Source organism: Bidens hawaiensis, unplaced genomic scaffold (assembly GCF_021521415.1).
Source record: "Bidens hawaiensis isolate Kalapana, Puna unplaced genomic scaffold, B.hawaiensis_p1.1 tig00013810_1, whole genome shotgun sequence".
Classification (NCBI taxonomy): Eukaryota; Viridiplantae; Streptophyta; class Magnoliopsida; order Asterales; family Asteraceae; genus Bidens; species Bidens hawaiensis.
Genome location: NW_027492181.1, coordinates 374,182 through 396,930, shown reverse-complemented (window position 1 = coordinate 396,930; position 22,749 = coordinate 374,182). Strand labels below are relative to the sequence as shown.

The 22,749-nt window shown below is 34.7% G+C and overlaps 3 protein-coding genes and 1 pseudogene across 5 annotated transcripts; 2 read left to right on the top strand and 2 right to left on the bottom strand.

The window, feature by feature from the left end:
• Nucleotides 1-809: 809 nt before the first annotated feature.
• On the bottom strand, nucleotides 810-3,558 carry LOC143545059 (oxoglutarate-dependent flavonoid 7-O-demethylase 1-like; annotated as a pseudogene). The gene is made up of 4 exons (XR_013137360.1): nucleotides 3,299-3,558; nucleotides 2,608-2,844; nucleotides 1,273-1,597; nucleotides 810-1,196 (listed from the first exon to the last, which is right to left on the bottom strand). The product of XR_013137360.1 is annotated as an oxoglutarate-dependent flavonoid 7-O-demethylase 1-like (transcript).
• A 1,383-nt stretch (nucleotides 3,559-4,941) lies between these two features.
• On the top strand, nucleotides 4,942-8,476 carry LOC143545076 (zinc finger CCCH domain-containing protein 14-like). Of its 2 annotated transcripts, none has more exons than XM_077037024.1 (4): nucleotides 4,942-5,034; nucleotides 6,546-6,606; nucleotides 7,530-8,312; nucleotides 8,395-8,476. In XM_077037024.1, exons 1-4 carry the CDS (start codon nucleotides 4,962-4,964, stop codon nucleotides 8,417-8,419), a joined length of 942 nt encoding a protein of 313 aa, XP_076893139.1. In that variant the 5' UTR covers nucleotides 4,942-4,961; the 3' UTR covers nucleotides 8,420-8,476. The 2 variants fall into 2 exon arrangements, with proteins under 2 accessions (XP_076893139.1, XP_076893140.1); XM_077037025.1 differs by having other exon boundaries at nucleotides 7,530-8,316; nucleotides 8,395-8,415.
• Nucleotides 8,477-9,279: 803 nt separating this feature from the next.
• Nucleotides 9,280-13,256, bottom strand: LOC143545060 (protein N-terminal asparagine amidohydrolase-like). Its single transcript, XM_077037009.1, has 9 exons — nucleotides 13,140-13,256; nucleotides 12,133-12,306; nucleotides 11,987-12,051; nucleotides 11,792-11,894; nucleotides 11,646-11,684; nucleotides 10,767-10,928; nucleotides 10,508-10,686; nucleotides 9,812-9,931; nucleotides 9,280-9,740 (listed from the first exon to the last, which is right to left on the bottom strand). The coding sequence occupies exons 1-9, from the start codon at nucleotides 13,182-13,184 to the stop codon at nucleotides 9,626-9,628; spliced, it is 1,002 nt and encodes a 333-aa protein (XP_076893124.1). The 5' UTR covers nucleotides 13,185-13,256; the 3' UTR covers nucleotides 9,280-9,625.
• Nucleotides 13,257-18,130: 4,874 nt separating this feature from the next.
• On the top strand, nucleotides 18,131-22,225 carry LOC143545058 (uncharacterized). Its single transcript, XM_077037008.1, has 5 exons — nucleotides 18,131-18,273; nucleotides 18,412-18,489; nucleotides 21,625-21,717; nucleotides 21,795-21,874; nucleotides 21,990-22,225. The coding sequence occupies exons 1-5, from the start codon at nucleotides 18,217-18,219 to the stop codon at nucleotides 22,075-22,077; spliced, it is 396 nt and encodes a 131-aa protein (XP_076893123.1). The 5' UTR covers nucleotides 18,131-18,216; the 3' UTR covers nucleotides 22,078-22,225.
• The last annotated feature ends 524 nt before the right edge of the window (nucleotides 22,226-22,749 follow it).

The following is a 22,749-nucleotide window of genomic DNA, read 5'->3' as shown; positions in this document are numbered from 1 at the left end:
GAAGGAAGAGGTTTTAGAGGCGGAGGTAAAACGGTTAAAAGAAGAGCTAAAGAAGGCTAATTTGGAGAAAAGCGAAATGAATTCCGAGTATGAAAAGTTAATCACAATATGCAGATCACAAAGACAACAACTACAGGGGATTAAACAAGCTCTTGCTTCTAGCACAACACCTGGAATTCAACCACAGGTAGTCAGTTATATATAATTTTGTAACGGGTCGTTTGATTTATGGTTCATATCTAACGGGTCAAATGTAAAATGTGCACGGGGATTGGTCAACAAGAGTTGTTCAAGCCCGGATCAGAACTCATGGCAGGCGTTTCCTGAAGATTTCAAGGCGGAGGTGGCCGTGCCTCCTGGATGGGCTGCATTTTAGTTAGTATCAGATTTGTTATCGTAATTGCTTTTGGTTGTTGCGTTTTGCGTTGTGACGCGTATGGTTGATAACTTTTTAGGTAATATTAAGTGGTCTTGAGCATGCTTATGTGATTACTGGTTTTATCGGCTGATGTGAGTAGAAATTAAGAACAAAATTTCCACAAATAGTTTTACACGTGCTACATATTATAATCGATCGAAGAACAAAATCTCATAGAGCACTAATTATGATACAGAGTTGGTCTAAGAGTTAGCGGAGTCATATGTAGATCAATTTGACACAGATGGGTGGCTTAGTATCACGTAATACCACCCGCATATATACTTTTTTAATAACCCCCTACACGAACACATGTCTCAGATGTTTTAGGTTTCTCCGTCAGGTTCGGATTTTTTTTTAGTAATCCCCTACACGAATACTCTTTCAATAATATATTAGTTTTCCTATTAAGATTATTCTTTTATTTTGTACTTTAGCTCTACATTTGATTCATAGATGGTGTATTGCAGAAACATGTAGTTACAATATAAGACCAACTTACAGGAATTGAAGTCTTTCTTTAAACTCATATTTTCAAAGTATCAACGAACGGAACTCCGTCATCACTGAGTTTATCGCGATCATAGAATCTTTGCATATATCCATCATACGTAAACGATTTGTATAGCGCCACCAAGTCCGAGTTTATCAGTTGTTCATCCGGCTTGACTTCAAACTCTTTACCAGGATAACAAAATGTCACCACTGAAAACCTATCTTTCTCTCTATTTACCAATGCTCTATGATAAGGAGCTTTATATATCCCATTACTCACAACCTACCAATTTATATAAACTTTAACTAAAAAGTTAAAACATAAAATTCTAAGTGAAAGTGAAGTATAATGTTACTACCTCCATTATGATGCCAATATTTACAACGACGCCATTGGTCATAGGCTGAACAAACACCCATTGACCGTCTTTCAAAACCTGCAATCCCGGGATGTGGCCACAATCTGTCAAGAGTGTGATCGCTGATATATCTGCATGAGATGATATACCGATAACTTTTTTAGGCTCGGGACAAGGTGGGTAGCGGTTCATCCTCACATCATAGCTTCCGACTTCAAAAGACTCACGGAATCGGTTTGCATTGAGTCCTAAAGCCATTGCTATGAACCCGGTTATTGAAACCGCAATGTTCTTCATGTGATTCGAGTATGTATCTAATTCTTCCCTGATTTAAAACAACCCAAAACTTAATAATTGTCAAAAAAAGACACAAAAGGTGACCGGTTGAGCTTTAAGATAGAATAATGTTACCGAAATAACCGAACTGTAACCGGAATATTTGACATAGCTGGACCCAATAAAAACTGACGTTTGATTTTATGTTTTTTAAATATCAATTTTGTTTGGTTATGTTTCCGTAAAAAGATGAAAAAAAATCTAAATCGAAACGATTGTAACCGAAAAAACAAAAAGACCGGGTTTGTAAATAACCGAACGAACATGAACGCTCTGTTCGCATTTCATCGTTTAATTTTAACTGAACAAACGATTGAACATGAACAATTAAACTAACACGGTTTCTTTGTTCATGTTCGTTCGTCAAGAAAATGAGCATGTTTGTGTTCATTCGTTAAACAATGTATAGGCTAAAAAGTTATTAAAACTGAACTAATTTGTAATGGGCCAAAGAAAATTTAAAAGAATATATTAACGATCGTAAACGAACGAACTTAAAAAAATGTAAACTAATGAACACAAATTAACGGACATAAACGAACGTTCGGGAACATAAATGAATGATTGAGACACGTGCTCATGTTCGAACGTTTAACAAAATGAACAAAAAGTTTTGTTCGTGCTCGTTCGTTTGATAAATAACATACATAAACAAACTTCCCGCCAAACGGTTCACTAAACTTTCAGTTCATTAACAACCCTAAAAAGACTGAAAAAACCGATTTTTAGTTTATAGTAACTGGTGTAGCCCCAAAAATTTAGATCCAAACACATAATAAGCAATTTATCATTAATTAACCAAAAAATAGGCCCAAAAAATCATGTCCAAACTCATTATATTGAGTTTTTTTTTCGGGCGAAAACTTTCATACCCTTTAGCCCAAACGGTAAAACCAAACCCACTGTGAAAACAAAAAAAATCAAATTTAGTAATTTACAGTTTTTGGTTTGACTCCAAAACTGAACGAAACTAACCCATGCACGCCCCTAGCTAGTTACCTGAAATGATGAGGCCAAAACTGCAACTTTCGGGCATGAGTCGGAATAGCCTTGAGGAAGATCATATCACACCATTCCAGCTTTTGATCTTCAGAGATCACAAATGCTTGACCATAACCTTCTAGACTTCCAGGTTGTTGAGCATGACCTTCTTCTCCTCAGAGGACAAATGAAGAACTCTTGAATTTTGCTGTGCATACTTTTTACAGACTCATCACAAACTTCATGACCTATTAACTGCAAGCAAGAGATTATTAATTATATCATCAGATCATAGTTCATATTCATTTAGTAGCTTACAATAAACAAAATTATTAGAAAGCGAGCTAAAGTTGTGTTAAGCGTTGATTGATCGAGTAAATTAGGGGTGTGCGTGGTTGGTTCAGTTCGGTTTCAGGCTTAACTTTAGTTTGAGTTTTTGAAAACTGTTTGGTTTTGATTTTATCATTTGTGTTAAAAATTTTGGGCCGAAAAAAAAGTTGTCGTCCTAAAGTTTTTGTGGCATTTAATTAGTGTATTTTTATATATTTGTGATAGACTATATTTACTAAATTATTATAGATTACTAAAAAGTAAAAAGTAAAAAGCTCAACCGAAACCAAAGAAAAAGTTGGATTTTTATAAAAGAAACATAAAAGCAAACCGTCGTTTTTTTGGTTTCATACACATGGAATTATTAAGTATGGTTGACCTGAAAGATGCCCCAGTTTTTGCAAGCATCGTGAAGCTTTTGAAGCTCGATTTCACGAAACTGCGGGTGAAGAAGCTTGGACAAGTCTAGAACCGGGACCTGAAGTGAAGAAACTGCGGTGGGGTGATCGCGGTTGACGTTGGTTCGGTAGCGGTCCGGGACGGTGTCGGGAGTTTGAGATGCGATGTCTTTGACGCTTGGTACGGGGATTGATGATCCCAAGTTAAGAGTTGACATTTGAGAGTTTCAATGATTGAATGTATTATTATGTATGTGTTAGACACAGCCATCAATCGCTATACATATTCATGTATTAATATTAATGATTTATCATGTCTGTCAAAACTATTGCCTTTTGACATTTTGTGTTGGGAATCTGGTTTTTTGATGTTTCAAAATATTCACTTTTGAATACTACTATTAGATTACTTCTTTTTATAAAAACAATTAACTCAATCCATGTAACTTGTAAGCAATGTTTTCAGACCCGGCCCAGACATCGACCCGGATGTCTTACCGGGTCGGATCGGACCGGCCCGGAAGGTCGGACTGAACATTGACCTGGATGACGTTATACATTTTCATTTATAATGTTTTTGTTATTATATTAGATATTTATTATAACCAGATAAACATAATTACTCTTTGGTTGGGTGGTTGGTGTGGAATTCTCTAGTCACTTATAGCTGCCCGCTGTATAGGGTTCGATTCCCAGCAGTAGCATTGTTTTTTCTATTTCATCAAAAAAGGCTTTTACCGGTTAGACCGGCGGCAAAATGGGACGATTTTCGCCGTGTGACGCCCAATTAGCAAATTGTGGATTTTTGTTTTAGGAGTGTAATGGTGTTGTAGCCTCATACACACACACACACAAATATAATAATAATATAACAAACATGCATATGGGTGACAAGAACCTCTCGCCCTTACACATTTCCCCCTATGTAACGGTGTTGTAGCCCCAAAACCTCCATTTTGTCGTCCCACTACACTCACCCTAAAGAAGCTAAGGATAGAAATATTGGTTTCAGAGAGACCCTCTGTTCCACACCAAACAGAGCAAACAAACAAAACTATACGTATATAAAGTTTCAATAACCGAAAGAGAAATAAAAAAGGTATAGTAAAAGCATATGTAATATATATATATATACATAAATAGAGATGGCCAGTAACCAATCTATAGTAAGATCTAGGCCCATACATAAAACTAAGAGCACAAGGACATAAAAAAAACGTTAATGATATTAAAAATTAAAAATCATATCACCACTCAACGTCAACAATAAAAAAAATAAAAAGATTTTCTGTGTAAAATGAAAAGGAAAAATACTAAAAAGAATGTTAAAACCTTTAATTATTAAAATAAGAAATTAAATGACTTAGTTATAACAATTTTCAAACTTAAGTAACCTAATTGAAATGCTTTTAAAACTTAGTTATTATGTCTCTCACGAAAACCCGACAAGAATCCAATAAGCCGTCGACAAATCAGTGAACCACCCACCCATTTGAATCCGTCCGAACCCGTTCTGTCATAATAAACCGGGTTTGGGCTGGGAAGTAAACCAAATCTAAAACCAACCATTTGACGTCCCGCTGAACCCCTCTTTCATTCGGTTTAGCAAACCCTAGGGCTTTTGTTGTTAGATCTGACCCACCAATGGAGTTTGGCGGACGAAAACGCGGCCGGCAAGACGTCGGTTGGAATGGAGCTCCGAAGAGGCCTCGTGACGGTTAGTATTATTCGGTTCTCGTTAATTCTGTCCAGATTTGTTATTATTAGGTTTGATTAGCTGGTTAGATCTGTTAATTGTTAGTTTGTGACTGCTAATTGACCTAATTTGATATCAGTTTATGGTTCCTGTGAGTTGAACGCCCTGCTTGCGGTGCACGCATATAATGTATATATGTGTGAACCCTCGGGTGGGCAAAAGCGAAATTGCACTAATTTTGACGTTATTTTACCAATATCGTGAAAATAACGTTAAAAGTGGCGGAAGGTTAATCAGGCATCATGTGGTGGCGTTGATAGCCGAAAGACAAGGGTACATGCACCAATCGGTCGGTGTCCCGATGGTTGAGTGTTATGTGTCTTATGTCCAAGGCTTGATGCAAAACTACTATCGAGCCGAGGGTCTCACCGGAAGCAGCCTCTCTATCCCTATGGGGTAGAGGTAAGGCTGTCTACATCTTACCCTCCTCAGACCCTACTATAGCTTTGCTATTGGTGGGATATACTGAGTACGATGATGATGATGATGATGATGGTTCCTGTGAGTTGAATCGTTAATTGCTTCGGTTGTTGATTTCTAGGGTTTTGTTTTGAGATGTGTGTAATTGGTGTTATTATTGTCTAATATTAAGTATGGATTAGAAAGTGAAGTAATTGCAGGTAAAGGTTAAAATACAAAGGGGCATAAAAACGAGAAGGGTGAGAATGATTTGTGGTCTTTAGATTGTTGACATCAAAAACCCCGAAAATGATAATAAATAAATCATAATGAATATAAATCAAAAACTAAAAAGGTAAATAAAAAACTACAAATTTTTCCACGTCGCGCGCGGAGAAATATTGGTTTAGCTTCAGGAGGTTTCTCCTTTTAGGGTTAGGTTTTTGGGTTTAGTTTTTTGGGTTAGTTTTTTGGGTAGGGTGGTTTTAGGTCTGTTTGTTATTTATATATTTAAAAAGGGGGGGGGGGGGGTTGCTGGGTTTTTGGGGGGCATGTCCACGATTTCGATAGCCATATCAGAGATTTGGAGATCTCTAGAAAAGTCTTTAGTGCGCATTTCGGTAAACTCTCCATCATCTTTCTTTGGGGTGGTGGGGTAGATCTTTTTTTTTGGGGGGGGGGGGGGGGTTGATGAGGTCATGTGAGAGGTAGAGGATCAAAGAACACAAAAGGTGTACCATAAGAGTAGATGCATGGCGGCCCTAAATCCTTTTCACCCTTCTCAATTTTTTGGCCCTTTGTAGGATAACTCAACTCACTAATTGTTGTATTAATAGTACAACAAAGAGTTATTGTGAATATTTCAATCTGTTGGGAATCTTGGAACAGGAAATGAGCAAATTATTATATTTAATTAATTGCATTATAATTGTTAATATATGGTTATAAAGCGTAATAATGTGGTGATAAATTAAGCTTGATGTGGAATTTGGATGTTGAGAGTTTGTTAATTGGCAGAAGGTGAATGAATCAAAATACATAACTAAAACAAATTAATTAATTTTCTGCAACAGACATGGAGTCCTTTACACCTGGTGTAGGAAGCAAATCAAAGCCGTGCACAAAGTTTTTCAGGTTATAATCTTAACTTATACAAGATAATAATAATTGTCTAAATCAAATCCTTACTGTAAATCTTGCGTAACATCGAAATACACCGTTCGGTGTAATCTGGGAGAAATTATATAAAGTTTAACCCACAGTGGTTGCAGCTCAAATACAAAGGATTAAATTTAGACGGGTATTTTTGCAATGGCTCTTATTGTTTGACCGGAGAACAGATGAAGTTAAAATATTACAATAACACGTAATTGATAAGATACTGTCTGGTAATGTAATTCTCTGGATCCTAAATGCACTCATCTGGTTTCTATACCATGTAAAATAAGCATACGTGGTTTATGAATCTTAACTACATTTTATGTGGTGTTATGTTGACACACTTATTATCTTCTCTTGGGATACATCTGATATTAGAATAGTTTTGCTTTGTATCAATAAAAAGGTGAATAGATTACATAATAAGGTAAGTTGTATTCTTGTATGGTTGGTTAATGGTTTGGTTATATGTTTCTAAAGTAGAAATGTGAATTTTATTGCTTAGTTTTACCGATCACCTAAAAATGTGATTTGACTTGTATTTGATCTTAAATGAATTAAATATGTTAAATTCAAAAACTTGGCTAATAAGAAAAAAGGTTAAATGGGTTGAGTGTAAATCTTTTCTACAAAGTATTCAAATGTTGACCTCTTAAATTTCGTCAATATTTTTTTGTATTTCAAATACTGGGTTATTGGAGAAAATTCAGAAGTTATTGTAGATAGTAGAAAATAATGGGTTCGCCTACCTGAGCCTATTTTGGCCCATTATTTAACATGTATGGTCCGTCCATTGTACCGCCTAATGTCTAGATGCTACCACATTTTTGTTTGGTAAATAATTTTATTCCAGTATACCTTCTTTTGGTGTCTCATGTTTGCGATTTTGGTTAATGCAGCACTTCCGGTTGTCCATTTGGTGAAGGCTGCCACTTTCTCCACTACGTCCCGGGCGGTTACAATGCTGTGAAACAGCTCACAGCTGCCAGTGGGCCCGGGAGGAAGCCGCCAATGCAACCGCCGCCACCACCCTTTGCCACCAACGGCCCGCCAATGCCGCTCAAAAGCAAACTCTGCAACAGACTAAACACGCCAGAAGGCTGCAAGTTTGGAGACAAATGTCGGTTTGCTCACAATGAAATCGAGCTTTTAACCAAACCCTCGTTCCAGGGTTACGAAGACCCTCGTGGTCAACCTGGTCCGGTCAACTATGGCGGGGGCTACCAACCACCTGGTGTAACAGCTGCAGCTAACTTTGGTCAATCCGCCACTGCTAAGATTAGTATAGACGGGGCGCTTGCGGGGCCCATTATAGGAAAAGGCGGTGCGAATTCAAAACAGATATGCCGGATGACTGGAGTCAAATTCGCGATAAGGGATCATGAAACTGACCCGAGTCAAAAGAATATTGAGCTCGAGGGGACTTTTGATCAGATTAAGCACGCCAGTGCAATGGTGCATGAGCTGATTGTGAATCTTGGTAATGCTGGTGCTGGTGCTGGTGGTGGAAATGGGATGCCGCCAAGGAAGGCGGGCGGTTTTCAGCAGGGGGGTGGTGGCGGTGGTGGTGCTGCTGGTTACGCGCATAAGATAAAGACGAAGATATGTGAGAACTTTACAAAGGGACAGTGTACTTTTGGGGATAAGTGTCATTTTGCGCATGGGGAAACTGAGCTTCGTAGGTAGGTAAGATGATGATAACATATGATGTTTTGGTGTTGTTCGTTTGGGCTAAATAATTTATGTCATGATATATTGTTGTAGGGTGCAGTTTGTGGGCTGTGGTTAAACAGGGATTTTATTTTTTTATGAAACTTTGTGTTCATTTTATTTCAATTAAGTTTTCGGTTGTTATCGTCTTCATCTGCAAGTGTTTTAGACTCAAAACTGTCACATGATAGTGAATTGAAATTTGATTTTTGTTTATTTTTTTGCTGCTTGGTTTGCTGAATATGTTAGAATGAATAAAATACTGTCATCAAACTACTGAAAATTTAGATATAAAATACAACTGTATGTGCAACCAAAAATGCTATAAATAAAACTGTATGTAACACCCACTTTCTATAAGAACCTGTGTAGTATGCATGATATTGGTTCCTACTTTTTAAACCTTGATCAATATACGTAAAAGGTTTAAATGCAAAATTTCCTAAAAATAAATTGACCATTGTAATTTTTATACCCCCAAAACAATAACGTTAGCATCTTAACAAGTTGTTGCTGCATGCCTGCATCTATCATGTATAAAAGCTTGGTTCGAGTCGTCAAACTCAGTCCTAATGAGCGAGCTGAAGTATATAAGCACACATGTTAGCAACTGCTAATTGAGTAAACGCATACGAACCATACCAATATAGTTCAACACACAAACTGTGCCAAAAATCTAACTAACGTATAATACGCTGGTGGGCGTGTTATAGATCACTTACAGGTCAAATTGGCCAAAACTTTGTTAGTAACCTATCATATCTATTTCAACAGCTTTGATCTAAAATATATGTGAATAACCTATCATATCTTTGATCTATTCCTCTAATCATTAATCTATTTCAACAGCTTACTTACATCTAAAATATATGTGAATAACCCATTTTCATCATCATTTAACCAAAAAAAATAACCTTAGGATGATACAATGTACAAGTACAACATCCCAATCTGCCCCATGTACAAGAGGCGCTCTTGATGTGTGCGCCTCATGCAATTTTGACTTGAGCCTCATGCATCACCTCAAGCAGTCAAAGTCAATGCCTTGCACTCACGCTTAGGTGTGCCGTAAGACGGGTTTTTAAACTAAAAGCACCTCCAACAATTTCACTTGACAAATTTACAAATCAAACATGATAATTTTGTCAACCAAATGCATCACAGTTGACAAAATCATATATATTTGACAAATTTCAGTTCTAAATCCGGTCTTTTCGTATTCCAACTCATGAAGAAAAAAATTATATACATGCAATAATAATGAAGAGCCCGTGCGTGTAAACAACTATGTTTCGGAGATCATTACCCAACTTGTGTTTCCAACCCTTTGAAAAACACGTGCCAGCTTTGAAGGAAAGACTTGTTTCCAATTTGGATTTTGGATCAAGTACTCCCACACCCTAAACCATAGGATTTATGTCAGTATTTACCTATTACCACCTTAAAATTTAGATTAAACAAGTGTGTGTACCTTTTCTGATCCTTAACATAATCAGGGCCTTTAGCCAAAGGTGATGTTGAAGTAGCAAAGAGAATTTCCAGATCTGATCGGCGCCTCATTAACGAAGCATTACGAACCGGCCACTTGCTCCTGTTAATACCAGACAACAATTATTATTACTATTACTATTACTTTTGTATGTATGGTTGTTTGCTTCGATTCTTTTAGCTTCATTTTATGTTATGTGGATAATTATGCTACAAAAAAAAAAAACAAATTTGGAGCCAGGGGTCTTAGTAAGATGAGTTTGCCCTCATCTCACCATAAGACCGACATACCCTACCAATAACTCTGCTATGAGTGTGATTATACTCGGTACGTTTGTTTATTTACTATTACTAGTTTGCTACCATTGTTATTAACAAATAATATTAACTTTACCAAGGGGGATTACACAGGATATGTTTGTTTGACTGTTAGTATGACCACTATTATTATCAACTACCATTATTATAAGCAAATAATATTAACTTTATCAATAACTCTACTATGAGTGAAATTATACTGGATACGTGTGACGTGTGTTGTTACTATTACTACTATAATAATTAACAAATAATATTAACTTTATCAATAATCTGCTATGAATGGGATTATATTGGGTACGATTATTTGTTTGTTTGTCTACTTATACTATTAATTATTAACAAATAATATTAACTTTACCAAGGAAACGGCGTGATGACAAAACGGTCCGTTTGAGTTTCATATGTGTCTATTAACCGCCCAGACCGACTAGGGTCCTCGAATGAAGCATGTAACCGAATCTTCCTGATAATGTCATCTGGACATCTAGTACTTGCATCAAAACTGGCTGGAAAAACCGAACCGCTAGACGTCTCCACCTAAACAATTATAACCTTTTAGAAAACAAGTAACCAACTCTACACACTAATTGAATTTGTTAAAAGAAAACATAACTAACCGCGAGCCCATGGAAGATCGGATACGCATCTCCTTTATTGTCCTGTCTTGTGTTAAGTTTAAGCACTTGAAAATTTTTAATTTCAAACTTGTAGATGCTCTCTGCTAATTTTTCAACTATTTTTACACACAGCGGAAAAGAATAACCTTCAACACCCTTCTCCTGTTTAAACAAAAAAGGAGCCGGTGATATAACACACGGGGCGGTTAACGGGTCAAAATTGGCATTTTAAGCAGAACGGGTCTGGTTGTGGTTAATTCGCAAACTAACTTTTCTCTAATTGTCTTGAGTTTTATAAATAACCAAAATCAATCGATACAAACACTTTTTTATTAAAATTTAAAGGCAATGTAGATAGGCTTGTAAATAAACTGAGCGAACACGAATTGAGCATGTTCATGTTTGTTCGTTTAACTTTAACCGAACAAACGATCGAACATGCAAAATTAATGAACAGGGTTATTTGTTTGTGTTCATTCGTTACAAAAACGTGTTCATGTTCGTTACAAACCTAAATGGATAACATACCTAAGGTAAAATATGTTAAAAGTAAATGTAAACGACAGTGTGTTGGGCCTAAAAAGTTATTAAAACAAAAGTAAATTGTAATGAGCCTATAGCATTTAAATGAGTATATTATCAAAAATAAACGAACGAACTTAAACAAATGTAAACTAACGAGCGTAAATGAACGTAAATGAACAAACATAAACAATAATCAACAAACGAGACCTATGGTCATGTTTGTTCATTCAACTGAATAAACTAAATTTTTTGTTCATGTTCGTTCAGTTTTTAAATAAACGAACTTTCTGCTGAACCGTTCACTGAACATTTGGTTCGTTAACAGGCCTAAAAGTAGAGGTTGTTGAACCATACATTTGAAGCAGAATCCTCAAACGCGCCAACTAGATGAACCTGCAACGAATCCAAGTTTAACAAGATAAGAAACTTTTACTAAGTTTAAACAAAAATTTGAATAAAAGTATAAATTTAATTAAAGTCACAAGGATATAGAACATTACATCCAAAATAATATTATCAACATCAGATTGTGAAACTAATGCCATCATCTGAAAGAGACCAACTTCAACAACATTTGGAGAATCCAAATGGCCAACACACGTCCTGCAATAACGATAACCACGATTCAAGAATTTAAAATAATAATATAAATTAATTACTGAAAGAACATATAAAATAGTAATAAATATTCTTACATGCCAGTTTTTGAATTTCTAATAACCATCCCGATACATGTTGTTGCTTCATCAGTACCAACAATCTTCATAACATGAAAATAAAAATAAAGTTAAGTAAACTTATGATATAAAAGTATTAATTTTAGAAGATATCAAGAACATACATCAACAAGTGCAGGGTTTACAGTAGCATATTCTCTTTGAAATACATAGACACATTTAGCTTGAACCGGTTCTTCAGAAACAGTTGATAGCTTCTTTTCTGGTATAGCACAAAACGCACGTGAGGCGGATACCAAATCAGGATCAACCAGTAAAGCATTTACCATGTCATGGCCCTAATTGTTAAAACGATGTTAGTAAAAAAACCTTATTTTTGCAAATAATAATAATAATAAATAAGCCTGCAAGAGAAAATTTGTGAGGAGATTCATCATCTCAAATTCTAATGTCAAACCTATAACACCATAAGTGCAAAATATTATTACTTTATTCAGTTTTTCCTCTTCTAAATCCAAAGTTTTAAAGATAAATTGCCTCTATATATCCCTCCTCACTCACTGTAAGTATACAGTAACAATGTAGCTAGGCTAGTAAACGAACCAAACATTCAGCGAACAGTTGGTGCCGTTCAGCGGGAAGTTTGTTTAATAAATGAACGAACATGAACAAGAAATTCCGTTCGATAAGTTAAACAAACGAACATGAATAGAGCACCCGTTCGTTCAGTTGTGTTCGTGAGCGTTGGCTTATGTTCGTTTGCATATGTTGTACATGAAAGTATATTTGTACATTTATTTATACTCTTTAATTTATTACCCCTAACATAAAATCGAGAACCATATTCTCACATTTCCTTTAACATTATTCACAAGGCCTTGTTCGTGTTCATTTGCATGTGATGAGAATTCAAAGTTTGAAAGGTAAATTGTGTGTAACATATATGTAGCAGTTATAATAATAATTATATTAAACTGAAACGAATTCTTTATTTATAACAAACGCAATCACAATGAGAGTGAAATTAAGCAGCATTATCATCAGATTATAAAGTAACAGAAACAGAAACAGAAACAGAAAGAATAATAAAACCTAATAATTAATATAATAATAATAATAATAATAATCTCTAGTGTAAGTTTATGACGATGAAATGATTAATTTGACTTACGGAAGATGAATCCGGGTTAAATTGAGCTCCGTTAACGTAAATCATAATTTAATTGATCTGATCTGATCTGATCTGATGGGAACAAGAGAATAGAATGAATTGATTGATAGGAGTATTGTATTATTTTGTGTTGAGCGTAGACTTCAAGCGTTTAATATAAAAGTTTCAAAGTCTACTAGGAAACTTCCGTCAACACAAACACAATCCTTGGTTATTCCATTTCCACACACACACCCTACCTCACGCGTCTTATACTTTATTTATTTGTGTTTTTCTTCCACCATCCAACTTATTTTATATCTCTTTCTTCATCATTCCGTCTATTTATATTTATGAAATACAAAACAATGATTGGGGTGAGGATTTAAAAGATGTGTGTGGGTTGATTCATCTATACCAACTCATTTATGGGGCAGGGGCGTGGTGTTTCAATGAAAACGTTTGTGTCACCTCAGCACCATTAGTAGTGCTCCATAATGTATACATAATGGTCTTAGGTCATGTGTTATGAGTCACTTCACATATTTTGGATTGTTCGACACGTTAGAGCTATATGTACTTTTTCTCCAACTTCCATCCCGTCACTCAACTTATGTTGTACTCTATTCTATACGATTCTATTTGTTTATATTGTTTGTAAACAAAAAGAAATGAAAACAAGATTAAAAAGGAAAAGAGAGTGAGCCAAGTGAGGATGGTCATTGAGACCCCGCCACTAGTGGTCTCTGGATAGGGACACACGGTGTTCTCGTGACACCACTGATACCACCTTAGCACCACTAGTGATAGGGAGTGAGTCACACTCATTAATCTTATTGATTGTCTAAAATATCTCTATTAAATCTCATATTTCTAATTTAATATTTTCAAATAAAGACTATAACTATAACACTTCAAAAACATTACTTGAGCGTGTGTGGTCAATCAAGTCAACAATGACAATAATAACTTGATCAAAACAAACACTAAAATTCAAATAAAAACCAAAATATAATGGCCAAGCCAATAAATGAATTATATTAGCCCTTGAAACCTTCTTTGTGAAACAAGATATTGGTCTATTCATTTTATGTTATTTAATCTCTAATTCAAAAAACTATCTTCATCGTTTACTTTGGAAAATCTCAACCATTTTCACTGTTATATACGAAATTTCTATTCATACGTGAACAAATTTTCACTTTCCATCTTCGTAAAACGTAAAATTCGTGAATTCTCTTAGATTCTTCGTAAATCGATGTGGCATTAAGACACATGTTTTGGATGTTGGAATAGAAAAGTGGAAAACTGCTTTGAACTATGGTTGGTAGTGATCTAAATAATAACCATATGCGTACTTTTTTCTATATTGGGCCCTTGGAAAGTAGGTGTTCTAAGCCATTGCTCGAACTGCCTCTTCCCTTGGGGTGACCCTGGTCCCGTCCTTATTAATAGTTTTGTGAAAAGACCATAGTTCATTTAGTAAAAAAAATGACTTATCAATGAGCAAGGGACACTCATTCAGGAGTGACAATCCTAACAACGAGCCAATCAAATACTTCTTCAAATGAGAAGGATATGCAACTCCGTCACCAGCTCATAACCTTTCTATAGATTGAGTTGTGTTATGAAGTCTCGGAATATACCAACTACTAGATCACTAGAAAGAGGAATGTGGGATTTCGTGTATCAGTTTCAAAATCAGTACATGCAACTCTGATCAAACCCGACCCCAATAGTGATCCAATTATAACTCGAGTAAACAATTAACACCACATAGTGTGTTCAGACTTTTACTTTAATGGTTGAATCAAACACGACTTGTCTTTTTATTCGTGCCGATCATAAAAACACGACGACTCTCGGTTAAATATCAACGTTTTTAAAACCAAGAAGCCGCTAAACTCTTTCCAAATTCCAACACAAACAATCTTCCTCGTACAACACAATCAATCATCAAGTCAGTCAAATTGGAATCCTTAAAACCCCTCCTCGGACAATGTCATCTCCTCCTCCACCACCATCATCAAATCCCACCGCCGATTACTTGAAATCAGTGGCGCGTGGTATACACTCCCACCACCCATCAATCTTCTACACTTCACCTCTCCATCATCAACAACAACCACCACCAGCCACTGGAGTTAGGGGGTTTATTCCAAGACCTAATTCCGATCGCAATTCCGCCGGTTACCCTTATCACCGGCTACTCAATTCCGATCAGTTCATTAACCCCCATTTGCAACTTGCTGTGGGCCCCACTGCTGCTGCTGCTGCTTCTGCAAATCATCCCAAGGTATTATTATTATTATTATTTTGTTGGAAATCGGCAGAGCCTAGAGATTGAGTACCATGTATTCCTCAACATGAATAATGAAAGCCTGTAAATGAATCGAACAAACATGAACATGAACAGGGGCATGTTTGTCTTCGTTCATTTAAATTTAAACTAACACAAACACTTAATCGAACAAATATTTATGTTCACATTCGTTTATTTAAAAATGAATATTTGTGTTCGTTTAAGTAGATGAACAAATGTGAATGACCACAAACATAAATGAAAACTCTTAAATGAACATAAATTTACAAATATAAAACCTTTAAGTAGATGACTCGTCCATATAATATTTAATTGTTTTCTATTAACGCATAATCGAACAAAAATAAACAGAGATAAACGTACATAAATAAACGAACACTCATGAACATAAATGAACGAACGGAACATGTGTTCATGTTCTTCGTTTAATTAAACGAACACAGATTTTTTGTTCATGTTCGTTTGTTTATTAAATAAACGAACTTCCCGCCGAACAGTTCATCGAACGTTCGGTTCGTTTACAGGCCTACCTGTGAGGGGTTTTGGGTCGGGTTTCCGTTAATCTGGCGGGCTTGCGGGTTGATCTGTTTAACCCATTTTTTTTTATTTTTATGTTTTCAAAATGTTTTTTATGTAGAAATTTAATTTGATTAGGTATTTTATGCTAAAATTTAAACTAAAATGGAAATTGACCCATAAGATTTTATTATTTAAATGTAATTGTTTTATATAAGTTTGTATTTTATGTTGTAAAAATGTAAATTTAAAGCGTTAAAAAAATATACAGATAAATAACTTTTGGGTCAACCTACAATATGCGGCTGGGCTTGGGTTCAAGTGTCTTAAACGATTTTCATGTTTGGGGTTGTATCAAATTTTCGGGTCTGTGTCAGTTGGAGCTGCCAACCCGTGAGGCCGTGACCCGTTTAACACCCCTTCAAGTTGCAATGGTTCTGTTTAGTTACCTTTAATTATAATTTGATTGCTACTGTTAGCTTTACAATAGAGTGGATTTCACTAAATTGCATCTATATGCGCATTAAATATAATAGGGAAAATGATGAGTATAAACTGCACAAGATTAGAAACCGAAAGCTTTCTTCTTGTTTAGTCTTGATAAAACATTATTGCTCTTGCCATAACCATAGACTGAACTACAGATGATTGAATCTTTATGCAAAAAGAACAAATAGGCCTGTAAACGAATGGGACATACGCGAAAGGAGGTTGTTTGTGTTCGTTCTTTTACCTAGAGAAATGATTGAACACGAACACTTAAACGAACGAAGTTTCTTATTTGTGTTTGTTTGTTAAGAAAGTGAATGTGTTAGTTCATTAATATTCTAAACGAATGGTTCGCAAGCGTATATGGACACGAGTCCAAAGTAAATGTGACTAACGAGTTAAAAGTAAATGTGATTATCATAACTCAAGTCTAAAATCTAAATACCATCTTCATTACATCAAACATTTCAAAACTACAACCAACAACCAAGCATTTCAAAACGAAACGAATATATCTAAACAAGTGGTTTTAAAATATGAAAATCAAACTGATTTCAAATATTATTTATGAATATATTTGAATGAGTTTATATACAAATGAACAAATACAAACAGACGTGCATAGGACTGTAAACGAACTGAACATTCAGCGAACAATTCGTGAATCGTTCGCTGGGAAGTTCGTGCGTTTAATAAATGAACGAGCACGAACAAGACATTCTGTTTGTTAAATTAAACCAGCTAACATTAACTGAGGTTGTGTTCGTTCGTTTATGTTTGGTAATATGCTCTTTTATGTTCACTCATTTGTGTTTGTTCATTTAAAGGTTTTTACATGTTATATTTTTTATTTTATTTATTTTAGGTTTTAAAAATTTGAAATGTTAGTTATACTATACTACTATACGCCTCCATCAACATCCCTCATAATTATGTCAACTATGTTTGGACATTTATATCAAGTACTTATTTATTTTTTGTGGATTCTTCATAATCTTTATGATGAAAAATGTATAATTTATTTTAAAATCAATATATATTTTCGTTTGTGTTTATGAACGTCCGTTCTGTTTTTTTATGTTCATGAACTTTTGTTTGTGTTCGTTTACGTTCGGTAAGTGTTCGTGAACCTCATGAACATGTTCATTTCCTTAATGAATGAACATGAACAAGAAATCTCGTTCAGTAAGCGTTCGTGAACAGTTCATGAACAACTTCATTCTTGTTCATGAACAAGGCCTGGCTCGTGTTCGTTTACAGTCACATACATGAACGATCATAGTATGACGAGTATAAACAAACATAAATGAACGAACGAGACATTTGTTCTTGTTCGTTTGTTTAATTACATAAACAAAAGTTGTGTTAGTATATGTTTAACAAATGAACGGAAGAGTAATTTTTGCAGTTCAAGAATCATATGGCCAGTTGGATAATCGATAATCAGTTTACTAAAGTTGGATAGTTTTGATATTGATCAATCTATGAAAATTCTAAAATTAGCAAAAATTTTCATATAAAAAGCATATATCTATTCATTCATATATATGTTATATCTGCTTCTATATTTATAACCGGACACATGGTTTGTGATATTTTTTGTGCATACTGTTTTATCACCTGTAGGTTGCTGGACAATCATCAGTTGCTGCTGATAATAGCTTAAAAACAAAAGGTTCATGCTAACTATCCACGTGTCAAATATAATAATTTTGCGTTCATAGTTTCTGTCCTCATTTTTGTTAGACTATTGTAACCTTTTATATTATTATGTATTGTAGGGATAAAAATGGCGACGATAGTTTCGTCACTATTAGAGATAGAAAGGTAAATTTACTTTCTGCTCCTTATGTGTTCTTGATTAAATTATGATGGATCTTATGGCGACTTATCTTTATCACAATGTGTATATAAATCGACTCAAATGTTATTTCTAACCGGTGCTATTTTTTTGAATTTGTGTAGGTTCAAGTTTCTGAGGGCACTTCACTTTATGCTCAATGCCGATCATGGTTAAAGAACGGGTTAATATTGGAAAAACAGGTATGTATGCATTATTATTAATACTCACATATTTTAGCATACAATGCATATTGGTAACTTAAAGCCATGAAAAAGAAAATGGTTAAAATCAAATAATTATTTTTTTTGTAATGGCTGAATATGCACACTTGTTGACCACTTTAGCAAGTCAACAATGTTCTTTATAACATGTGAGTTATTGTTTTTTCCACTTTTAACAGTTATACCACTCCAGCCTGTTGGCCCAGACGGATCAAACAATCTAATCAAACGAACTTATCAAACAAACGAACACGAGATATTGAGGTGAAAACCCTCGACTCTTTCCATATATCAAACGAACATACCAAATGAACTTCACGAACTTATCAAACGTACATGGAGATGAGACTCCTTGACTCTCTTTCTTAACTCTCTCTCAACTCTCTCTCAAGTCTCACTAATAAAACTAATAAACTAGACCCTATTTATAGACCCACTAAACTTGCTCTCAAAGATATACCTTTTCTAAACCTACTACAATTCAAATAACTAAATTATAACTTAACAAAATAAACCTTTAACTTTATTAATATTCAAGATTAATCCTTCATTCACCCCCTTAATCTTGAATTATTCATCTCTTTTGTACCACCAAGGTCTTGAATTCCCAATAACGCTCTCAACTCTCCAATTTTAATCATTGGTTCATCTTTACCCTTTCTTTTCAGTTGTTTGTAACAAACCTGTTTAACAAGTTCTTCACATTCATCATTCAAACCATCTACATTGATCTCAAATACAACTTTGTTCTCCACGTTCTTCTTTCTCACTTTTCTTTTCTTTATTTGCTCATCAAAACTTGTAGATGGGTTATTCTTTCTTTCTTTATCAGACCCTACTAGGCCTTCCATTCTGACAATTCTTCTCAAACTTTCATTCGGTTCTGACTTTTCATCAACAACTGCTCGATTGTTAATTTTCACACATAGTTCTAAATCTGCAGACTTGTTAGTTGCATCATTCATTTCATTCAGTACAATATCCTTCCTCTCATCATCATCAGTAGCAGATTTCTTGCTTCCTTTCTTCTCACTTATCTTATCAATTTTCTCATCTTCAAGGTTGTTTGAGTCATAAAAACATACATTAAGATTCTCCGTCTTCTCTTCTTCTTCTTCTTCTTCTGCTGAAGAAATTCTTTCTTTTTCTTCATTCAACCTTTCTTTTCCTTCACTCTCTAAAACAACTTGCAAAGCTTCTTCTATCTCTGCAGCTTCCCGAGCTTCCCAAACTTTTCTCATATGTGATTGTTCTTCTTGAACAATCACATCTAACCTTTCTTTCTCAGCGGCTTCTTGAGCTGCTTTTTCCTCTTCTATCTTTCGTACATAATCAATTCCGAGAAATCGAATCTTCAAAGCACGCCATACTTCTTTAGCATTCATAAGTATGCCAACTTGTACCAAGATATCATCCGGTAGGGTTTGACATATGAACCCCAACGCTGTGTACATATTCCTTTCATCTACTGTCACACCGACTGTAGGTTCAATAACGTCCCAAAAACCATACTCTTTCAGGAATCCCTCCATCTTGGTCGACCATACTTTGTAGTTCGATTTTGTCAATACTGGAAGTCCCTCATTCACCATCGCGTCTTTCCTATCTTTACTTTCTTCTCTGCTTTGCTATTTTCAATTGAAATTGATTCCTAATTTTGAAACCAATCTCCAATAAATAACCAAACACCACAAACCTTTCTTTCTTTCGTCAAGAAACGTTCTTTATTACTTTCTTTAAGAACACACTTGATTACTTTCTTATTGCGTATTTTCTTGCTCGCACTTGTTGAATATAAAAAGAAGCTTCACAAACCTTGTCTACTCCCCTTGATTTATAGCAACTAAAATAAACTAATTAATGTATGCGCTTGAACCTTCCGATTAATATTGAAAACTCATAGGAATAACAAATTAATTCTCATAGTATGAATCAAGTGTTTACTCAAAAATTGTGCCAACCAAAGCAGGTAGGAGGTAGCTCGTGAGTAATATGTTGCAATGATTTTTTAATTGATGAACAACAATAAAAACAATATGGCGGCGGCTTGAGTATAAATTTCTAAAAGAGATTAAAGGACAGATACTTTTCACCTTACGTTCGATCGAACACAAACATCAAGGAGCATAAAAATTCTAGCGATACTTCAACGGACGTCTCACTATTCAATCAGCAAACACCCCGATAACCAAAAACGCAACTTCGATCTTTGAATCAGGATAAACAAATGAGCCTAAGCTCTGATACCAATTGTTGACCCAGACGGATCAAACAATCTAATCAAACGAACTTATCAAACAAACGAACACGAGATATTGAGGTGACAACCCTCGACTCTTTCCATATATCAAACGAACATACCAAACGAACTTCACGAACTTATCAAACGTACATGGAGATGAGACTCCTTAACTCTCTTTCTTAACTCTCTCTCAAGTCTCACTAATAAAACTAATAAACTAGACCCTATTTATAGACCCACTAAACTTGCTCTCCAAGATATACCTTTTCTAAACCTACTACAATTCAAATAACTAAATTATAACTTAACAAAATAAACCTTTAACTTTATTAATATTCAAGATTAATCCTTCACAGCCACAATTTAAGCATTTTTTTTACCTATGGTTGCTCTGCTAATAATACTTTTTCAGGCATATATGATTATATGCCATCATACTCTTTTGTTTGTTAGTATGTATTAGGATATTTTTGTAGCATTGCTTTTAATTTGCAAGATTTCTTCATTTTATCATTTTGTTAAAGGGTGTTTTTAAATAGTTGATGTGTGTATTCAAACATTTTCACTATACTTTGGCTTAAATAGTATGCTGCTCGTGAGCTATTTGAGATAGGCTTGTTGAAATTCAAATCGAGCTGAGCTTAAAGGAGTTCGAGCTCGCTCTTAAGTTAGAATTCATTTAATAACGAGCTTCACATACCAAGCTTGATTAAGCTTGTGATCCTATTATTATATAATTTTATCAACTTTTATTTTATATGATAAATATAATTTCATAATGTATATTACTGATATTGTTCCAATAAAGTCACACACACATTTTTGATTACTCAAGTTTCATTTATTAATCCGATGCCATCAATCATTGACAGCCACAATATGTGGATCATGTGAAGCCTCTTCCAAAGCCACTGCCTGCAGCCATCGAAGAACCAAGAAACGATAATGACATGGAAGTTGAGGAGGTTTGTACATATGTACACCTGTACCACTTTCTTTTGTATCACTAACAAATGACCATTTTGCCCTTATTTGGTTTCAGAAAACCGAAGATGTTGAACACTTGTCAGATAAGGAGTTACTGCAACAGCATGTTAAGCATGCAAAAAAGGTTCGAGCAAGGTAAAATATTCACACGTCTTCTTACTTCTTAATTCGTTTGTAAACCGAACGTTTATAAAATTTTCAACTCATTGACTCTTAAAAAGTAAACACGTATCGTGATATTTTTTTGTAGATTAAGAAATCAAAGGCTGCAAAGAATCGAGAGGTACAAAGACCGTCTCGCCCTACTATTTGCCCCCGGTTGTCAAACAACAGCCTAAAACAGACCCGATATCTTGAAACCGAGCAGTATCAAAATGTAATTGGTCTATTAAATTATGCAATAATCATTGGAATTAAATTTAGGATAATTAGTAGTGTTTGTAAGAACCTCATGTGAACAACAATGGTTTTCATTGATTTAAAACTTAGGATAATGTATATAACATATTATATATTTTATTATTTTTTTTTTCAAAAAGATTGGTAATCATGGTTGTATCCCCACCAATGACCAATTTATATTCTCAACTATTATGAAGTACCTTTTGTCTTTTATTTACTTTTATAAACTTTAAGGGATCCTAATATCTATCTACTTTGTGAAAAAGAATCATTTTCTTATGAACAAAATTTCAACTTTGAGAACGTGGCAATCCATTTCTCAAATCATTACCAAATGCATGAATATGACTTATTTTTTAGGACCATTTTTGGAACTTATAGGTTTTTTAGCCTTTCTTTCTTTCTTTCAAGTTGGATTATGCATTAAACTTATTGTGAACTAACTTTTAGTATGTCCTCAACTTTATGGATACTTAAAAGTTGCCCCAATTGAAAACATTATGTTTTACAAACCAAAGCCATATTATATGATTTTGGTCATCAACAATAATGTGTCATGTAATCAAGTTTTAAAACTTGATAGTTATTGATACAAAATTTGTTGGTAA

Bases quoted from the DNA above. Each gene is read 5' to 3' on its own strand.
- LOC143545076 (XM_077037024.1), top strand. From the start codon at position 4,962: ATGGAGTTTGGCGGACGAAAACGCGGCCGGCAAGACGTCGGTTGGAAT. The intron at 6,607-7,529 runs GTTATAATCTTA...TGGTTAATGCAG, and splicing joins CCGTGCACAAAGTTTTTCAG to CACTTCCGGTTGTCCATTTG. The intron at 8,313-8,394 runs GTAGGTAAGATG...ATATTGTTGTAG, and splicing joins GGGGAAACTGAGCTTCGTAG to GGTGCAGTTTGTGGGCTGTG.
- LOC143545060 (XM_077037009.1), bottom strand. From the start codon at position 13,184: ATGATTTACGTTAACGGAGCTCAATTTAACCCGGATTCATCTTCC. The intron at 12,052-12,132 runs GTATGTTCTTGA...CATGTTATGAAG, and splicing joins TAAACCCTGCACTTGTTGAT to ATTGTTGGTACTGATGAAGC. The intron at 9,741-9,811 runs GTACACACACTT...CCTATGGTTTAG, and splicing joins TATGTTAAGGATCAGAAAAG to GGTGTGGGAGTACTTGATCC.
- LOC143545058 (XM_077037008.1), top strand. From the start codon at position 18,217: ATGTATTGTAGGGATAAAAATGGCGACGATAGTTTCGTCACTATTAGA. The intron at 18,274-18,411 runs GTAAATTTACTT...GAATTTGTGTAG, and splicing joins TCACTATTAGAGATAGAAAG to GTTCAAGTTTCTGAGGGCAC. The intron at 21,718-21,794 runs GTTTGTACATAT...ATTTGGTTTCAG, and splicing joins ATGACATGGAAGTTGAGGAG to AAAACCGAAGATGTTGAACA.